General features: G+C 43.9%; 2 protein-coding genes across 2 annotated transcripts; both read right to left on the reverse strand.

The window, feature by feature from the left end:
* Positions 1–580: 580 nt before the first annotated feature.
* Positions 581–11,216, reverse strand: LOC118411829 (glutathione S-transferase 1-like). Its single transcript, XM_035814318.1, has 10 exons — positions 11,052–11,216; positions 10,192–10,284; positions 9,193–9,314; positions 8,258–8,353; positions 7,160–7,317; positions 4,535–4,680; positions 2,923–3,015; positions 2,258–2,373; positions 1,750–1,845; positions 581–832 (listed from the first exon to the last, which is right to left on the reverse strand). The coding sequence occupies exons 1-10, from the start codon at positions 11,185–11,187 to the stop codon at positions 668–670; spliced, it is 1,221 nt and encodes a 406-aa protein (XP_035670211.1). The 5' UTR covers positions 11,188–11,216; the 3' UTR covers positions 581–667.
* Positions 11,217–12,548: 1,332 nt separating this feature from the next.
* Positions 12,549–17,248, reverse strand: LOC118412175 (hematopoietic prostaglandin D synthase-like). The gene is made up of 5 exons (XM_035814892.1): positions 17,017–17,248; positions 16,330–16,422; positions 14,543–14,658; positions 13,878–13,973; positions 12,549–13,032 (listed from the first exon to the last, which is right to left on the reverse strand). The coding sequence occupies exons 1-5, from the start codon at positions 17,150–17,152 to the stop codon at positions 12,868–12,870; spliced, it is 606 nt and encodes a 201-aa protein (XP_035670785.1). The 5' UTR covers positions 17,153–17,248; the 3' UTR covers positions 12,549–12,867.
* Positions 17,249–17,955: the final 707 nt, after the last annotated feature.

Here is a 17,955-nt window from a genome sequence, read left to right on the forward strand (position 1 = left end):
GTCGAGGTATTACTATTGGTCTGTATGCTTGTTTATGTCGGTGTGCCTGGAAACTTATAGATGGAGACGTTTTAGGACGGGACGGACGGAAAGGAAGTGATTGGCTTCTTTGGCGTGACGTGGGGAACCTGGAGATATAGCATGTGCGCAACAGTGGAGCATGTTCTGTATGAGATGGCATGGTTGTATTTAGAGTATATACCGGTACAGAAATTTCAGGCCCGGTCCAGGTCCAGAGGATCAGGTCCCGGTCCAGACCTGAACCTTGACCTAGTTGTGAAAAGTTGTAAATTGGCGATACTCGATTCTGTTTTGGTGGATGCCCACTCGAATTTTTCAATCTTCACGGTAAACAAAGCTAAGTTTGACTGTAGAAACTTGGTAGACATAACAGTCAGGAAGTCAGGTCAAAGGTCCCAGAAAGCTCCCAGAAAAGGTAATGAAAGGTTATCTAATTTCCCGTCTTCAATTTCTTACCATATGCATCTCTGCTGCCCGATAAGAGTCAGTAAAGAAAACGCTTAGAGAGAACCAGTTAGAATTCACAACAGTGAATAAAACAAGAAATTCACAATGACGCTGAATATTCACAGAGGTATGTATGGCATGAAATGTGTATTTGATGGCTGCGTTCCTCGAAACATGCGATGAAACGGACACTAATTCATTAAATGAACGTTTCCGGGCGCTCGGCGATGTAAGCAGCGACTGCCTTGTTCTCGTTGACACTCTCCACCACCTTGGCCAGCTTGGGGAACTTCTCCAGTGTGTCTGCGCGTTCCTTCAGGATGTCGTGCAGTCCGTTGAAGAAGGCCAGGTCAGCGTAGGTCAGCTGTGAGAAATGAATGACCAACACGTTAGAAGTTTTACACGTTATTTCATGCAAAATATGACACACCCACCAACAAACCTTCGGTTTTTTAATTTGTATTGTTTATGTGTTTGTCAGCAGGGCTAGCCCTTTGTAATAGCCATAGGCTAGTTGGGCAGCCCTGGCTGTGTGTTCGGTGCAGCCAAACCAATAAATAAATAAATAAACCTTCGGTCATCCTCTGACCATTCTCCAAACTCTTTAGTGGAGTTAAATAGGTCATCTACATTAGATCCCGTCGACCATCCATCCCTTAGCCGATACAGACTGGTGGGTACCTTTGACCCGTTGGTGATGTCACAATTGCGTTCGGGTCACGTGACTTAGGCTTCGGGTCATCCCAACTTGAGAAGGGTCAGAAGACTGGCCGAAAAAGTGGTGAGTGCTTCATATTGTGTACGGATATACCGTGTAAGAACATATGTCAATTTCCATCACTAATGAACCTCCATACAATGAGCAACATCTTATACGACATCAATCGATGATCAAATCATGAGGATCGTCATCAATTGGTTGTATTTGAAGTCAACGACAAACACATATCCACAAACGTCTCTTTTCTACAGTCGATACGTATCTCCGTCAGTTGCTATCTTTTCCATCCCAAAGTAGGAAAACAACGTGTCATCCATCATACCGCAGTTATAATCTTCACAGTTCCAATGTGAGTCTCATTTTCCAGATATTCTTCATTTAGATGATGATGACATTCACAAGACTCTTACAAGGCAATAACCTCCTACACTTGAAGGTACAAACTCCCTAGATGTGTCCAAACTCTGTGCAAGGCTTGGGAAGCTAAGAGTCAAAGTCTGGCCTAGCATTATTGCATGTTTATGTCATAAGTTGTATTATAAATGATAGATTATACGCACTTTGGCCCCGACGAGGTGCCCGTCAGGTCCGCAGAGTTTCTCGTAGTTGGCGAGCCAGCTGGGGACGAACGTGGCCAGCCCTGTCTTCTTTTCTTCCTGGTGAGATGTGAAAATAAACGTGGTAATTCATTCTCTGATGAAATCAGTGTTTTATAAATTATAGGAGCAAATAGTCAGAGTAGGATACTTTGGTCCACACATCATTCATTACAGCTTGTACATGTTTGGACATCGACACGATTGGTGGAATAATTTTTGACAGACCAATCTTTAGATTATAAACCAGTGCAATGGCCGAGTGTGTAGAGTGTCCGCCTTGCATTCCGTAGGTCGTGAGTTCACAGTCATACCAAATATTCAAAAGACTTTAGAAATGGTACTGTAATAGCTTGCACAGATGTGTGACCCAAGGACGAGAGAAATGGAGATGGGCGCGACCCCTAAGCATTTTTACAGATGTATTTTGATTTTGAAATTGAGGAACTGATGTAAAAGGTGTAAAGAATACCTTCTTGGCCTCATCTCTCTCGAAGCGCACTTCCCACAGCTTGGTCTGCAGATCTTCTATCCCGCACACAAACATGTCTACTTGTGCCTCCTCCCAGCCGGGCGCTCCGCTCAGACCTGTGAGCACGACAGATACAAACTACAGGTGAACAGACCAGCGTTGGAAGAAGAGGCTCTGCCTTCCAATACTGTTCCGAGCACACAGTAGATAACCACCAACTACGTACGGCCTAAAAAGGATATTGGACTACCTTTATCTTGTTATCTTTCATGTGCCTGCCTAATGAACTCAATTATGCCTATTCCATCAGAAGAGGCCTCATTCTAGATGTACTGCTCCACTGCACTCTGCCGAGAGTTTGCCAAACACGAAAGTGCAAGTTTAAGAACCGACAGGTGGAATTCGAGCTAACTTGATGATGTCTGGATGAAGTGGTTGAAGTGCTGAGTTAAAGTTAGGTCCCAATTGGAAAAAAGGACCCTACCTGGCAGTTCACGGCTGTTTTTGGCACTGAACTAAACTAAACTAAACTAAAATAAAATAAACTAAACTAAGGACGCGGTCACAAAAACACAAAAACACCACCGGGACAAATCTATGACCTCGAATCCCGGCCGGGGCTACATCCCTGACGGACACCGGTCCAGTTGGGACCTAAGCCTCACCCGTTTCCTTGGCAGCGTATCGGAATATGGCCCCGCTCTGGCACATCACCTGCCCGTCAACCTCCAGCATCGGCAGCTGCCCCATCGGAGAGGCTGGGGAACGAACAGAGAAACAGAGAGAGTTGAAAGAGAAGAAAAGCACATTTGACCAGATACCAACAAATCTGGAGCGGTTAGAGAGAGTTAGAGAGAGTTGAGAGAGACGAAAAGCACATTTGACCAGATACCAACAAATCTGGAGCGGTTAGAGAGAGTTAGAGAGAGTTGAGAGAGAAGAAAAACACATTTGACCAGATACCAACAAATCTGTAGCGATTAGAGAGAGTTAGAGAGAGTTGAGAGAGACGAAAAGCACATTTGACCAGATACCAACAAATCTGAAGCGGTTAGAGAGAGTTAGAGAGAGTTAGAGAGAAGAAAAGCACATGTGACCAGATTTCAACAAATCTGAAGCGGTTAGAGAGAGTTAGAGAGAGTTGAGGGAGAAGAAAAGCACATGTGACCAGATACCAACAAATCTGAAGCGGTTAGAGAGAGCTGAGAGAGAAGAAAAGCACATGTGACCAGATACCAACAAATCTGAAGCGGTTAGAGAGAGTTAGAGAGAGTTCTAAGAGAAACACATGTGATCAGATACCAACAAATCTGAAGCGGTTAGAGAGAGTTAGAGAGAGTTGAGAGAGAAGAAAAGCACATGTGACCAGATACCAACAAATCTGGAGCGGTTAGAGAGAGTTAGAGAGAGTTGGGAGAGACGAAAAGCACATTTGACCAGATACCAACAAATCTGAAGCGGTTAGAGAGAGTTAGAGAGAGTTAGAGAGAAGAAAAGCACATGTGACCAGATTTCAACAAATCTTAAGCGGTTAGAGAGAGTTAGAGAGAGTTGAGGGAGAAGAAAAGCACATGTGACCAGATACCAACAAATCTGAAGCGGTTATATAGTCAACAACAACAACATAGAAGAACATCGGCAAGAAAATCCATCCTCCTACTCAGAGGGGACCAAAGTCATTGTAAAACTCTCCTTGCGGAACGAGTTTTGAAAAGACTTTGGCTCTCTGCGTAGGAGGATGGATATGTCCTGCTAGATATATGTGCGATGCTATAACAACGCAAATTTGGTGGGATAATGTGTGTACCGCTCCCCTGGACACAGAAGATAAGATGGTTAATGTTTAAGTCAGAACCGTCCGTATCAGAAGCAGTCAGCATCAATCTTTAACGTCTGGCGCGCATCACATGATCAGATCCAACGTCGACTCCTGTTCGAAACTCATCTGAATAAGGAGATCTCAAGTATCTAGCCATCCATTCATACAGAAATACTAACTATTCTACATAGTCTTTGTCTTTTCTACGGGGTGGGAGAATAGACGTAGTTCAAAAGGGTTAGAAATGTAGGGTAACCTGCAGTTTGAGCTCTCATAGTCGGTTAAATCCATGTCAAACAATCCAACTTTGTTTTAGCCAAATTCTGCAAATTCACTACTTCACATGAAAGCCTGGCGAAAGCTAATTGCAACATACGTACATCTGACAGTGTGTAACTACCAGTACTTAACAGGACAACCCTACCAGAAGACAGACTACATATGAACCGCTGACTCACTCTCTTTAAGGGGACGCCACTCCTCCCGCTCCAGCCTGACATCCTCGTACTCCACTCCTGCCGCCACAAACATCAGCCTGGTCAGCTCGGCGCGACCTCTCGCGTTGAAGTACGTGAGCTTGTACTTGGGCGCCATTTTGGGTCGTTAGAACACGCGGTTGTGGTGACAAAACGCAGAGAAAAAACGGAGATAGAGACGCCTTCTGCGGATTCACTCCCACTGACCAGGTGACCGCTGCTGTCCTCCTTAAGTACATGCAAGACGCAAACATGATGTTTGCCGATCGAGGATGATACGGCCTTTATCGTGGATTAAGATTGTACCATTCAATATAAAAGGTCGCGTTTAGACTAATCCATAATTATCCGTCCAATCATTCATATAGAAATACAACCTACTTGACGACAAATTGTTAACGTCGCCAATAGCAATTAGACGTGCACACATATATCCTTTTATGGTTTGTAAAGGTTTGTAGTGTTTAGTTTACGTTTGTATGCATCGTTTTAGCATTTAAATAACTTTTAATTGTGTGTCATGCTGCATTAGCCAGATGCTACAATATGCTATATGTGGCATGGACGTAATGAACTATTCAATCATGTGAAAAATGACCACTTATTCTAAACAATGCCACAGTGGTATCAACATGTATTAACCATTTACAGAGTGAAGTAAACATCCCTCTTTCATGTTAAACATGCTCTCAGGACCCTGCTTGTCTTGATCGCGTGCTCCCTGTTGGATGAGTTAGTAAGTCATGTGGATTCGCCTTTATCGTACTATACTAGACAAAGGTTAATGGGACAAGCAAACGCTACTATCTACAGTTAGTTTGCACTGCAGGCCTCTCCATGTAACTCTGTGACTTAGTGCTCATACAGGCTTTGAAAACTTAGACTTCGGTCCCAATTGTAAAAAGGGGCCCTGTGGGGCAGTTCACGGGCTGTTTTTGGTACTTTGGTGCGTGGCCCCGTGGGACTCCCGTACTATTTTTGGGGCACGGCCGGGCACCGGGTTGATTTTAAGGGACCCGGTAACAAATAGATGCTGTGACCTACTCATGGGAGAACACCAGCAGTCCAACTGGACAGATTTTATAATAAGATTGGTTTATTAGTTCAGTCAGTGAACAATAAAATACATCGCAGCTACTTCTACACAGTAGAAGAGGCTGAATTGCGCATTTTAGACATTGTACTTCATACATGTGTAAAATCTATGAAAATATACAATTACAAGAAGTCGTATTATAGGAATAAAACAAAGGGAAACAAAACAAATTGTTATACAAAGTATAAATGAAGACTGTGGCGGTGGATTGAGAGACATGGGAGATCTTTTCAGGTACATGTATTTAAAAGGTGGGTGAAGTATGGGATGGGGCTGTTTTTGTAACGATTTGTTTTGGTCGATGGAATGCAAAGTTTGTTCGCACTTTTTAGGTCTCTACCATGAACTTCCGAACGTGTTGGGGGGGATTTTGGGCTTCGGAGCCCAGTCGGGCCGGGGCTACATCCCTCATGGGCACTGGTGACACTGGGACCTTAGACCTAAACATGTACCCTGTTGTATGGATACTTCGTCTTCGTCTTTGTTACCCCTTAAAAACCCCACTGGGGTATCGCTGGGGGGGGGGGGGGGGTGCAGATTAAGGCAGGCAAGCCAAACCGGCCTTAAAGGCCTCGACTGACGGGGCCTGGGCAGTGTGCCCCGGCAGCCTGTTCCACTCAACAACCGTGCGAGGGAAAAAAGAAATTTTGAAACAGTCTCTTTTCGCTGTGATTAACTGATATTTAAACATGTGACTTCCTCTGGTTCTGCTTTGGGCTGGTTTAAGGTACTGGGTTGAAGGTATGTCAATGATACCATTCACAATTTTGTAAAAGGTGATTAGACCTACGTGGATACGTGGGGGATGAGAACATGTTTAGGTAAAGCAAAAAAAAAAGTAAGACCCATCAAACCACTTAGACGGTCGATTTTTCACATGTGTGCACTGAATGGTTTATTAGTCAAATCACTTATCACAATTCCGTTATCTTAACCACAACTTTTGGTGAGCAAACTACATATCAATGTATTACATACGATATGGAGAGAAACAGCTAGGTCACACTGACACAATATTATGGATGACATCTGTGATTTTCGTTTGATCTTTTTAACTGTGGCCACATGTCTCCCAATAGCATCCCTGGTCAATCAGAATCTTATGCTTGCCAGTGGATCTGCTTGCCTGGGCAACTGGGCACATGGTTAGGGGATGGGGCAATAGCGCCCTTGTTCCCCTATTTAAGTAATGGTGAAAAAACAGTATTGAATAGTTTCTTGCAGTGGTGATTATTTCTTACAGACTTACTAGAGGTGAACGTAACACAAACCAAGCCTGGAAAAGAATGGACTGGATGTTCAGTCCACGGGTTTAGCAACATTCTTTGGCTGATTTTTTCCGCCCTCGCGCATTAGTTCTGTGGTCTCCAGAGGCTGTCATCCATACAATTAACTCAGTGTTGCCTTACATTACTTTATCATGGTACCAAGGAGGTTACATGCCTTGATGGTACAGATTACACTGCTGCCATCAAACCATGCCGTAACCAAACAGTTCTGTGAACTAGAACGTGGTGTCCGGACGCTTGGCGATCCACGCAGCGATTTTGGGGTTGGCGACGACGCTTGCCATGACCTTGCTGAGTTTGGGGTAACTCTTCATAGTTCCGGGCTTGTAGTTCTCGATGTTGTCGCCGACGGTGTGCAGAACAAGGTCGCACCATAGAAGCTGGGGGGAGGGGGAGAGAGGGGAGTATTTATCTATTTATTGAGATTCTCCATATACATATACATATACAATGGAGATATAAAACTAGTTCACCTTTATACGTGGGCTAACCTATATCCGTTGTTTTTAAAATCGGAGGTATTTAGGGATATACAAACGGCGGGCGGTGGTTTCATATTGCGATATTTTCAAAATATTGCAGTTTGAAATCATCCTTCGACTTGATATCGCTAATTGTTACTAGATATACTGTAGAAAAAAAATTTAACAAACGGATATAGGTTACTCCTCGGATAAAGGTGAAGTAGCGTTAATTCCATAGACTGATTTATTGAGATCAAATTAGAATATGTTTGTTTTCATCTAATTAAAAAAGATTAATTCTTAATAACTACAGATCGTTAGTAGATATCAGTTTGCGCAACACTACGTTTGTAGCTATCATCATTATGCAACGAAAAACCAAGTTTCATTACAGTGGTATGTACCAAAGTGCTGTATTTTGTCATAGAAAAAAATAATATCAGAGGTAATAAAAATGATGACGTCATCAATTTGGCCCCAAAAAAATCAGATTTAGAATTCTTTAATGCCCATCTATCAACATTCGTTACGGCTCCATTCTTTCTTAATTCATTAATAAGAAAACAGTGGAAGGTCAAAATGCCAATTTAGCCAACCGAGATACCTTAAGATTTCCTCTATACAAACATAGGTAGCGTCCACTACCTATCTTTCGTGACACTGAGTAGAGCTTAGTACATTGCTAAACTTTCTTCCAACACAAAGGTGTACACGGATCGAATTTTCAACGACCACTGTCGCCTTCTTCAGGATCAATACTAATATCAGTATCCTACTAATATCAGTATCCTGAAGAAGGATACGCAATGGAGGTGAGACAAATTTTAGATAGTCCAATAACAGAAATGATCCTTACGCTGTTCCCGACCAGAAAGCCGTTGGAGCCGCTGAGCTTCTCGCACCTCTCCAGCCTGCGGGCCATGTCCTTGTCGAATTCTGCCGCTTGCTCCGCCTGTAATTCACGCAAGGTGGCGTAGTCAAAGTGAAGGTGGCTTAGTCGTAGTTATAGTATAGAAAATATGCCAGAGGAGTGAAGCAGGCCGGCTTCACTCCTCTGGCAGCTTTTCTTACTACCTTATGCTACCGTAGAATCTGCTTGGAGATTAGTCATCCATAAAATCCTCCTACACTTTTAGGTGGAACTACTGTGCCAGAACAGCAATGAACCTACATTTTGTAAATGAAGCAAAGAATGCCAATAGAACTTTAATACGCTGTAGTAGTAATATATATATATATATATATATAACTATAGAATATGGATAAAGCCCTGAATATGCAGAATTAGCCCAAGGAAAGAAGATTTCAAAGACAAAAATTGCAATTCTTGGAACATTTAGAATTCAGATAACGAACCGTACACACCTACGGCTCCAAATCTGACCTCCTTTACGAGACTCTTGAAGAACCGACCAAAACGAAGGACCCGGACTATGAACCCTGAGCTTTCGCTCTACTATATGTTTTGTACCATGTATATGTAATGATATATGCTGATAAATTTATCAGGACTCCAGTTGATAAACTTATCAGTACTCGATGTAATCTTAGCCTGATTAAATCTCGCTTATAGCAGCCCGCCAAACATCCGCCAGCCCCTGGCGAGGAGGGGCCAGTTACAGCCCTGGACAGCGGGGTTTGTGTTACACAGACTAATGTAATCTGCATCACTGATGTATCTTATCTCTTGAACTTTACTTCTCTTATGAACTCAATGAAAAGCGGTCTGCAGGCGGATTTGAGCTTCTCGTGAATAAACAAAGGTTCAAACAAACAAACAAACAAACAAACCCTTTTAGCCTCATCAGTAGGGAAGTCGATCGCCACGTCGTACAGTGTGGGCAGGAGAGGGACGATCTCGTCCACGAAGGCGTCCGCCTGAGCCTGCTCGATGTTAGTCTTACCCGCCATGCCTGCAGAAGGGGTGGAAGTGTTGGGATGTGCCTTACTTACAGACTATACATGCTATCAGGAGAGCTAGCCTGCTCCAGGTTCGTCTTACCCGCCATGCCTGCAGAAGGTGTGGAAGTGTTAGGATACGCCAAATTTACTAGTATACTTACAGACTATCTGATGGGGCCGTCTTACACCGTGGCCATGGCATGCAGTTCTTGTCCCTGTGGGACTTAGTGTGACGTTTTTCACTCCACCCATGGTCAGTTGTACATGTAAAACGGGTACCCTGACTTCGGTTGGGGAGGTAAAAGGCGGTGGGAGGAGAGGGTTTGGCTCCACCTCTCAATACTGTGCATTAGACACAGTGGATAACAACCCACTGCCCATACGCTTCAAAACGGCTATGGGACTACCCTTCATCGTTATGTGTTTGTGCTCTTGTAACTCAGGAACGTATAGGTGGATTGTTAGGTTATTTCGTATGCAGTTTGGTGTTGACAAACCAAGCACAAGTTTGATAAGTGGCCCCAACGACTTTTTGCTGTACTGCAGCGGGACGTTTGGTCTTGGTATCTCATGATCAGATTCTAGACATGCTTTGGTCACGGTGTTGGAATGGCATGTTGTTTTCATCATTGTGAGTATTAAGTATGTGGAACACTTTGTGTTGCATTATGGATACAGACTTTGTCATCGTACACATTGTAAAGAAAAATTAACAAATGCACCTGTGTCGGAGGCACGTGGCGACGCCTGGCTGAGCTTATATAACAGTTACGTATACACTGAACGATCTGTCACACTCAACCTTTGCACCTCTAACTCCAGACGTTGTTTAAAGTGGGTTCACCTCCCCCTAACCAACATTAGATGAACCAGTACTAGTGTGTTTACCTATCTCCTTGGCCACGAAGCGAGCTATCGGCATGCTCTGGCACAACTTGAAGCCGTCAACCTCCAGTACGGGCAGCTGGCCCATGGGAGTCGCTGAAACGGGAAGTTTACATCAGACTTATTACGTCTAACTGTCTTCTGAAGTTACGAATATTTTTTGCTGTCATCACATTTTCCGTGGGATAGGAAAGTAGCCATTTGAGCTATTAACCAAGTTAGAAGTGAAATAGAAAAGCATTTTTACATGCTTTTCTTCTTCAACTTCACAGAGAAAAAGCACGTTGTGTACAGCATTTACATGTTCATTTTAGGGGGAAATTCCCACAGCTCTTTTTGACAAGCACAATGAGCAGTGGACCAGGGCTTAACGTCCCGTCCTAAGGACTGTAACCCTGTCCAGTAGTTTGCGTGTCGGGTGAGCGACACAGCCGGGATTGGAAATCATGACCTCCTGTTCAGATGTGGAACATACAGTGGAAAGCTCAAACAATTACGTGCTACGGGATAGCAGCTGTTGATTTAATTATAAATTCAGGGACAGAGTAAACAGTGGAGAAACTTTCACTGCCCCGACGTTTGCTGTCAGACGGCTACCTGATTAATCACGAGCACATGTATACGAGACATTGACAACCAGTCTTACCTGCTTGATCGCGTCTGTTTCGTGTGACATTCTAACACGAACCCTACACAGAATTTACCGATAAACACCAGTGGATCAGTGCTCACTCCCTTATATGCTATATGTTGTACTTGAGATATCAGCAGCCAGTCTTAGCTGCTTGATCGTGTCTGTTTCGTGTGGCATTCTAACAAGAACATTATACAGCTTTTACCGATCTAAACACATCAATGCTCACTTGGTTTAACTGCCGGCCACCCGTCGAAGGAGACCCTGTCGTCCTCGAAGTCTATCCCGGCAGCAGCGAACATCATCCTGGTCGGCTCGGCGCGAGCTCTCATGTCGAAGTACGTCAGCTTGTACTTGGGAGCCATGATGCTGTGTGTAGCGTGGGGTTTGTAGTGTGGACCAGACGAGACAAATGTGTTACACGTCAAGTGTTACCTGGTTAAGGTGCAGGTGTGCTTATATAGGTCACAAAAGGAGTGACACAGCAGTTCTCTGTGATGTGGGAACTTGACACTTGTTTCGAGGGGTGATACCATCAAAGAATGATATATTTAACGTTTGTATTTGAAATGCTATGTGCATGTGAATGTTTTAGAGCATCACAACCAGAGTTTCACAATCAGCAGCTCTGTGTGTTAAGGGAACAAATATGAACTCTTTAATTTGGCCCTCTTTTTTTCATACATGTTGTTTGCGTTTGAAATGGACTGCTCCGTCTGACCTTGATTCCATTCATATCAAACGTGGCTTGATCTTTCATGTCTATGAACCCGTTTACAAGGTGCCCGTAGTCATACTGGTGCCACACAGAGCTCCGGACCTCCAGAGCACTGGGCTTTTAGACAAAGGAATAAGTAGTAGAATAACATGCATGTTATCCCTTCAAGTTTACACGGAACTGTCAACACAACAGGTGTAGTGGGCGTGTCGCAAGGTCCCGCCACGTAGGCGGTACCCTTTGACCTCCATAAGTAGGATGTATAGAGAAATGCCAACTGACACGTGCACGTGCTTTTGGGAAAGAACCATGACCATTATATAGTCGTTTGTGAGCTTTCGTGGGACACTCGTGGACTTGATGAGTTGGGGAATTCAGTTGTCTTGATCTGATTTTATTGTATACAGCCAGACCTCCCCACTAGATTATTATATAGGGCTAGCCCTGGGAACTCATTCTCCTACGCAAAGGCGAAACAGAGTCGTCAGAGGGACTCCATCTGTTTTCACCTCTGCTTGCCTGAGGTTAATATATGGGTATCATTGGCGTCGCCACAAACCAGCTGCCAGCCAACCAGAGAACAGGCGATGAGAGAGCTTTGAACGAGCTAAAGCTGTCCCGCAATGGCCGCTGGGAAGCTATCAGCCAATCATGTTACGTATTACCATGGCTTTGTTTGCTCACCATGCCGACGCCCGATCCTCAACGGCTGACTGCCCATATAAGGGTAAGCTCATTAATATTCATAAGCAAGGCACCCCTAATAACCGAATACCGTGGCTGATTTGTCAGGGTTGATATCACAGGCTTTGCCGTGATTGTCAACCCTGAGTGTGAGGATGTGGGAACTGCACAATATACAATCAACAATAAAAATGGTTACAATGCGTTTTACAGATACATGTAGTTTTTACATTCTAGTAGGTTATACAAATAATGCAAAGACTTGATCCTCTCACCTTCCGCACGACAAGGAATCGTACAATAAAGACTCGTATGACGAATGCCTTTTGTGTGAACTAAATTCTTTAATATAACAGCTATATAACATAACACATAATTCTATTCTATTATTGCTGAAGTGAATAATAGAATAGAATATTACAGCTGCTCCGAAAAATTAGACCCCATGCTGGCCAAACTATACGCTAATCTCCAAGCAGATCCTACACTACCATAAGATTAAGTATTCGTTGTCTCCAGAGGATGGAATCTATAGAATAAGTCAGTGTGGACTTACTAAGCTTTACGGTACAAATCACACAGCTACCATTAAACCGTGTCGTAACAATACAGTTCTATGAACTAGAAAATGGTGTCCGGACAACTAGAACTTGGTGTCCGGGCGCTTGGCGATCCACGCAGCGATTTTGGGGTTGGCGGTGACGCTGGCCATGACCTTGCTGAGTTTGGGGTAGCTCTTCAGGGTTCCGGGCTTGTAGTTCTCGATGTTGTAGCCGACGGTGTGCAGAACTAGGTCGCACCAGAGAAGCTGGGGAGGGGAGGGGGGGTAGATATGTTATTGTAAATGTTTTATTGGAAATCCATGCCCATGGGGCTACATGTAGATAATGTAAGTTCTAACATACAAATATTAAGTGAATGAATGTAAGGTACTCAATCTACGTAACTATTGCTGTGTTTGACTTCTTCTTTGAACACAGTTGGAAATTAAACGCCCCATGTATTCTATCATAGACTGATTCGATGATCTTAGTAGGAAGAGAATCTTTTGTGGCGTTTACTAGTACACGTACATTCAATAGACTGAGTTATTGATTTCAAACTATTGACATCCAGGTAGGCTGCCAATGCCATGGCGTCGTGTGCGGCATAACTTGAAGAGCGTTCGGCTCGGAATCTAGAGAATCTAGAGAATCCCGAGTTCGATACCCGCCGTGCTCCGACGCTGTGCCCTTGGGAAAGGGACTTAACACGACCTTCCTTACTTCACCCAGGTGTAAAAATGGGTACCTGACTTCGGTCGGGGAGGTAAAAGAAAATACTACCTTTACCCTCTGTCTGTATGTGGCACTGTTGATATAAGTTACTAACTTGAGTGCAGTGCCACATTGTCCTCGTCTGTCCATATGCAAACATAGGTAGCGTCCGTGACACTGAGCAGAGCTTAGTACAATTCTAAACTTTCTTCCAACACAAAAGTATACACGTATCAATTTTCCACGACCACTGTCGCCCTCTTCGGGATCAATAACTGGAGAAGGCGACAGAGGTCGTTGAAAATTCGATCCGTGTATACTTTTGTGTTGGAAGAAAGTTCATGATTATTAGTGTTGGATTAATTTCAGATAGTCCAATAACAGAAATGATCCTTACGCTGTTCCCGACCAGAAAGCCGTTGGAGCCGCAGAGCTTCTCGCACCTCTCAAGCATGCCGACCATGTTCTTGTCGAATTCTGCCGCTAGCTCCGCCTGTAAATCACGCAAGGTGGCGTAGTCAAACTAGTCACTACGGACAGTACGGGCGATCGCGATGTCACAGTGACGCAGTGGTAGGCAAAAAGCAGGTGTTTTGTACAATATACTACATATTTACACATTAATCAGTAATTTGATCTGCTAATTTGAATATTAATTTTTAATCTACTGACGTTCTAGCAAACACCAGCCGTCGAATACCCCGGACATAAACAACAACAACAGCGATCGCCCGTATGCGTATACCAGACTAATTACGTTGGTTATAGGTTTATTTGCTAGCAGAGTTTGTTCACCCGGTAGCCAAACATACTTCTGGGACGGCCTCACTCCTCTGGCAGGTTTAATACTATCGTGGGATCTGCTTGGAGATTAGTCATCCAGAAAGTTTACTTGCTGTAGCTTAAAGAACTTAATACGCTGTGGTAGTGATATAGATATACATGTATTACTATAAAATAGCGATGAAGCCCCCGAATATGAAGAATTAACCCGAGAAAAGAAGATTTCAAAGGCAAAAATAAATAGCAATTCTTGGAAAATCTAGAATTCGGCTAACGAACCTTTTTCGCGGCATCTGTAGCGAACGTCACGCCGTACAGTTTGGGCAGGATGGGGATGATCTCATCCACGAAGGCGTCGGCCTGGGCCTGCTCCAGGTTCGTCTTACCCGCCATGCCTGCAGAAGGGGTGTGGAAGTATAAGGATGTGCCATACGTAAGGTGCACTCTCACTGTACTTGTGTCAAGCCTGCGTCACTGCGGGGTTCGTCCACTACGTCACTGTTTTTTTTTCATTTTCTCTGATTTTTCATAATTTAGATATTGTGACATAAAACTATGACTTAGAAGACGACAAAATACACAAAAGGTAAAAGAATTCGTTCTTTATCTCTGAAATTCGTGGAGTATCTTTCAAACCCCGCAGTGACGCAAGCTTGACGCAAGTGCAGTGAGAGTGAACATTTACTTACAGAGTATGCATGCTATCAGGCGACCTGGATCAAGTTGCCATCAAGGTTACACATTTTATCACGAAACATCATCTCTGTTGGTAGTAATCATAGTACAATGCTAAAACTTCTTCCAACACAAAGGTATACACGGATCAAATTTTCAACGACCTCTGTTGCCTTATTCAGGATCAATACTGATGACCGAACACTTCAGAACGTAAACTCGCGAGAGTTACAGACACGTGATCTCATCAACACGTGATCTTGTGGATACATGACGTCAGTAAGTGGGCTCTGCCTCCCAATACTGTGTCCCATATAGACACAGTATGTAATAGCCCACTGGCCCCACGACATCAAAAAGGCTATATGGGACTTCTATTCTGGATTTTGTATTCCTATTTGTATTCTTGAAACACAAGAAGTTATTGTTACGATATTTCGTATGTGGTTTGGTGTCGACAAGTCAATCATCATCATCATCATCATCGGTCGGTTGCAACAAGTTCTGTAATCCCCCAACGACTTTTTATGGTACTGCAGCGGGGCGTTTGGTCTTGGTATCTAAGCTGCAGGTTCTGGACATGCTATATATGGTTGCGGTCTTGGAATGACACGTAGCATTCACCATTGTGTATGTGGGATACTTTGTTTCATTATGGATAAACACTTTGTCATCGCGTATAGAAAGATGAACAATTGCCATAAAGAAGAAACAACTGTCTGCTATTCATGAGATGCACAACCATTCACATATGGACCTGCTTTTGTTTAGGTTCATGCTTGTTCAAATAAAGAAAAAAAATGACTCGACAACTTTTCATTCATGAGAATGAAGCCCTTTTCATTGATGGCTACAACCGTAGAAAGTAGGCCAACACTTGATAATTGTTTCCCATACAAAGAGATACAATGGTGGATGGGTTATGCTGAGTCACAGAGACTACATGTGTTCTATGTGCAGTTAGCATGTCATTGTATATAGATATTGTGTCCAGTTGTCATAACTACCCTTCTAAATAACACGCCAGCTTCTGTATCTGAATAGCCGGTACAACAGCCTTTCAGCGTAATACACCAGCTTCTGTATCTGTATACTTTCAGTCTAACCGCCTATACTACGCCTATAGCGTACCAAACCAGCCTCTTTATCTGTATTCATAACTTTATAGCCGGTATAACCGTCCTTGGGCTTAAGACACAAGCTTCGACAAGACTTGTGCCGTGTGGCGTTACGCGCCAGCTTCGGAGGCACGTGGCGACACCAGCGTGACATTACAGTTACGTACACTGAACGATCTGTGACACTTAACCTTTGCACCTCTAACTCCAGACGTTGTTTAAACCCCTCCAACCACCGAACATTAAATGTAACAGTGTGTTACCATAGCGTACCTGTCTCCTTGGCCACGAAGCGAGCGATCGGCATGCTCTGGCACAACTTGACTCCGTCAACATCCAGTACGGGCAGCTGGCCCATGGGAGTCGCTGAAACGGAAAGATTACGTTAGACTCTTCTGGCGAGACGTCTTACGTCACCTGAATTGGCTGAATCTAAGAAAATTTCTCTGCTGTTATCACATTTACAGTGGAATAGGAATTTAAAGTAATCGTTTGAGCTATTGACCAAGGTATCTGTATCTATATAGCTGGTATAACCGCCCTTCGGCGTAACACACCAGCTTCTGTATCTGTATCTATATAGCCGGTATAACCGTCCTTCGGCGTAACACATCACCTTAGAACTGTATCTGTATTTACATAGCCGGTATAACCACCCTTGTGAGCGAGTGAGTGGGGTTAGCTCCTGCTAATTCAATTACTTATTCATCATCAGAAACAGAACAAACATTGGAGAAACTTTCACTCAGTCGCGGCTCCGACGTTTGATGTACGGCTACCTCGATACCTTGATTAAACACATGTACATGTGTTTGCATGCGTGTGTATTCTGTATATGTTCTATGTTACATGGGACACTGGCAGCAGGTTTTAGCTGCTTGATCGCGTCCGTTTCGCGTAGCATCCTAACATTAACAAGGACCCTGTACAGATTTTACCGATAAACACATCAATACTCACTCCCTTTGAGTGCCGGCCACTTGTCAAAGGGGATCCTGTCGTCTTCGAAGTCTATCCCGGCGGCAGCGAACATCATCCTGGTCGGCTCGGCGCGAGCTCTCATGTCGAAGTACGACAGCTTGTACTTGGGAGCCATGTTGTAGTGTGTAGCGTGGGGCTTGTAGTGCAGACAGTGCGAGACAGCGGTGTTACACGTCAGGTGTTACGTGCAGGTGGGCTTATATAGGACACGCGAGGAGTGACACAGCAGTTCTCTGTTGGAACCCGACACTTATGTGAAGGGGTGATACCATCAAAGAATGATACTTTTAACGTTTGTATTTGAAATGCGACACGCGTGTGCATACAGTAAAGTGTAGAGTTTCTTAATTAGCAGTTCTGTGCGTAAAAGGAAAAATATGAACTCCTTAAATTGGGCCTAGTTTTTTACAGATGATATTTGTGTTTAAAATGGACTGCTCCGTAATCTGATGCTCATTCCATTCATATCAAACGTGGCCTGCTATTTCGTGTCTACGATGCCGTTAACAAGGTGCCCATAGTCACAATGGTGCCACACAGAGCTCCGGACCTCTAAAGCCTTTAGTTTCAGGACAAAGGAATGAGTAAAAAAAAAACCAGCATGCATGTTTTTCCTTTTGAAATCTGCACGGAACAATCAACACAACAGGTGTAGTGGGCGTGTCGCCGGGTTCCGCCATGCTGGCGCTGCCCTTTGACCTACATAAGTAGGATGAATGGATGAATGCCACCTGGCACGTATTCGGCGTGCTTTGGTAGCCTGGTATCCAGTCGTAATAGAGCTCCCGAGTCTCTTCTCTCCTCTTTGCAAGAGAAGAGACTCGGGAGCTATATTACGGCTGGATACCAGGCTAGTGCTTTGGGGGTACGGATCTTAATAAAGGGTTAATGCCCCGCCCCGAGGTGTATATGGTGAGA

The sequence above is a fragment of the Branchiostoma floridae genome, chromosome 3 (assembly GCF_000003815.2).
Source record: "Branchiostoma floridae strain S238N-H82 chromosome 3, Bfl_VNyyK, whole genome shotgun sequence".
Taxonomy (NCBI): domain Eukaryota; kingdom Metazoa; phylum Chordata; class Leptocardii; order Amphioxiformes; family Branchiostomatidae; genus Branchiostoma; species Branchiostoma floridae.

Bases quoted from the DNA above. Each gene is read 5' to 3' on its own strand.
- LOC118411829 (XM_035814318.1), bottom strand. From the start codon at position 11,187: ATGGCTCCCAAGTACAAGCTGACGTACTTCGACATGAGAGCTCGCGCC. The intron at 10,285-11,051 runs GTGAGCATTGAT...TTCCCGTTTCAG, and splicing joins GTGGCCGGCAGTTAAACCAA to CGACTCCCATGGGCCAGCTG. The intron at 1,846-2,257 runs GTATTCTTTACA...ACATCTCACCAG, and splicing joins AGAGAGATGAGGCCAAGAAG to GAAGAAAAGAAGACAGGGCT.
- LOC118412175 (XM_035814892.1), bottom strand. From the start codon at position 17,152: ATGGCTCCCAAGTACAAGCTGTCGTACTTCGACATGAGAGCTCGCGCC. The intron at 14,659-16,329 runs GTACGCTATGGT...CCCCTTCTGCAG, and splicing joins CTTCGTGGCCAAGGAGACAG to GCATGGCGGGTAAGACGAAC. The intron at 13,974-14,542 runs GTTCGTTAGCCG...CGTGATTTACAG, and splicing joins CTACAGATGCCGCGAAAAAG to GCGGAGCTAGCGGCAGAATT.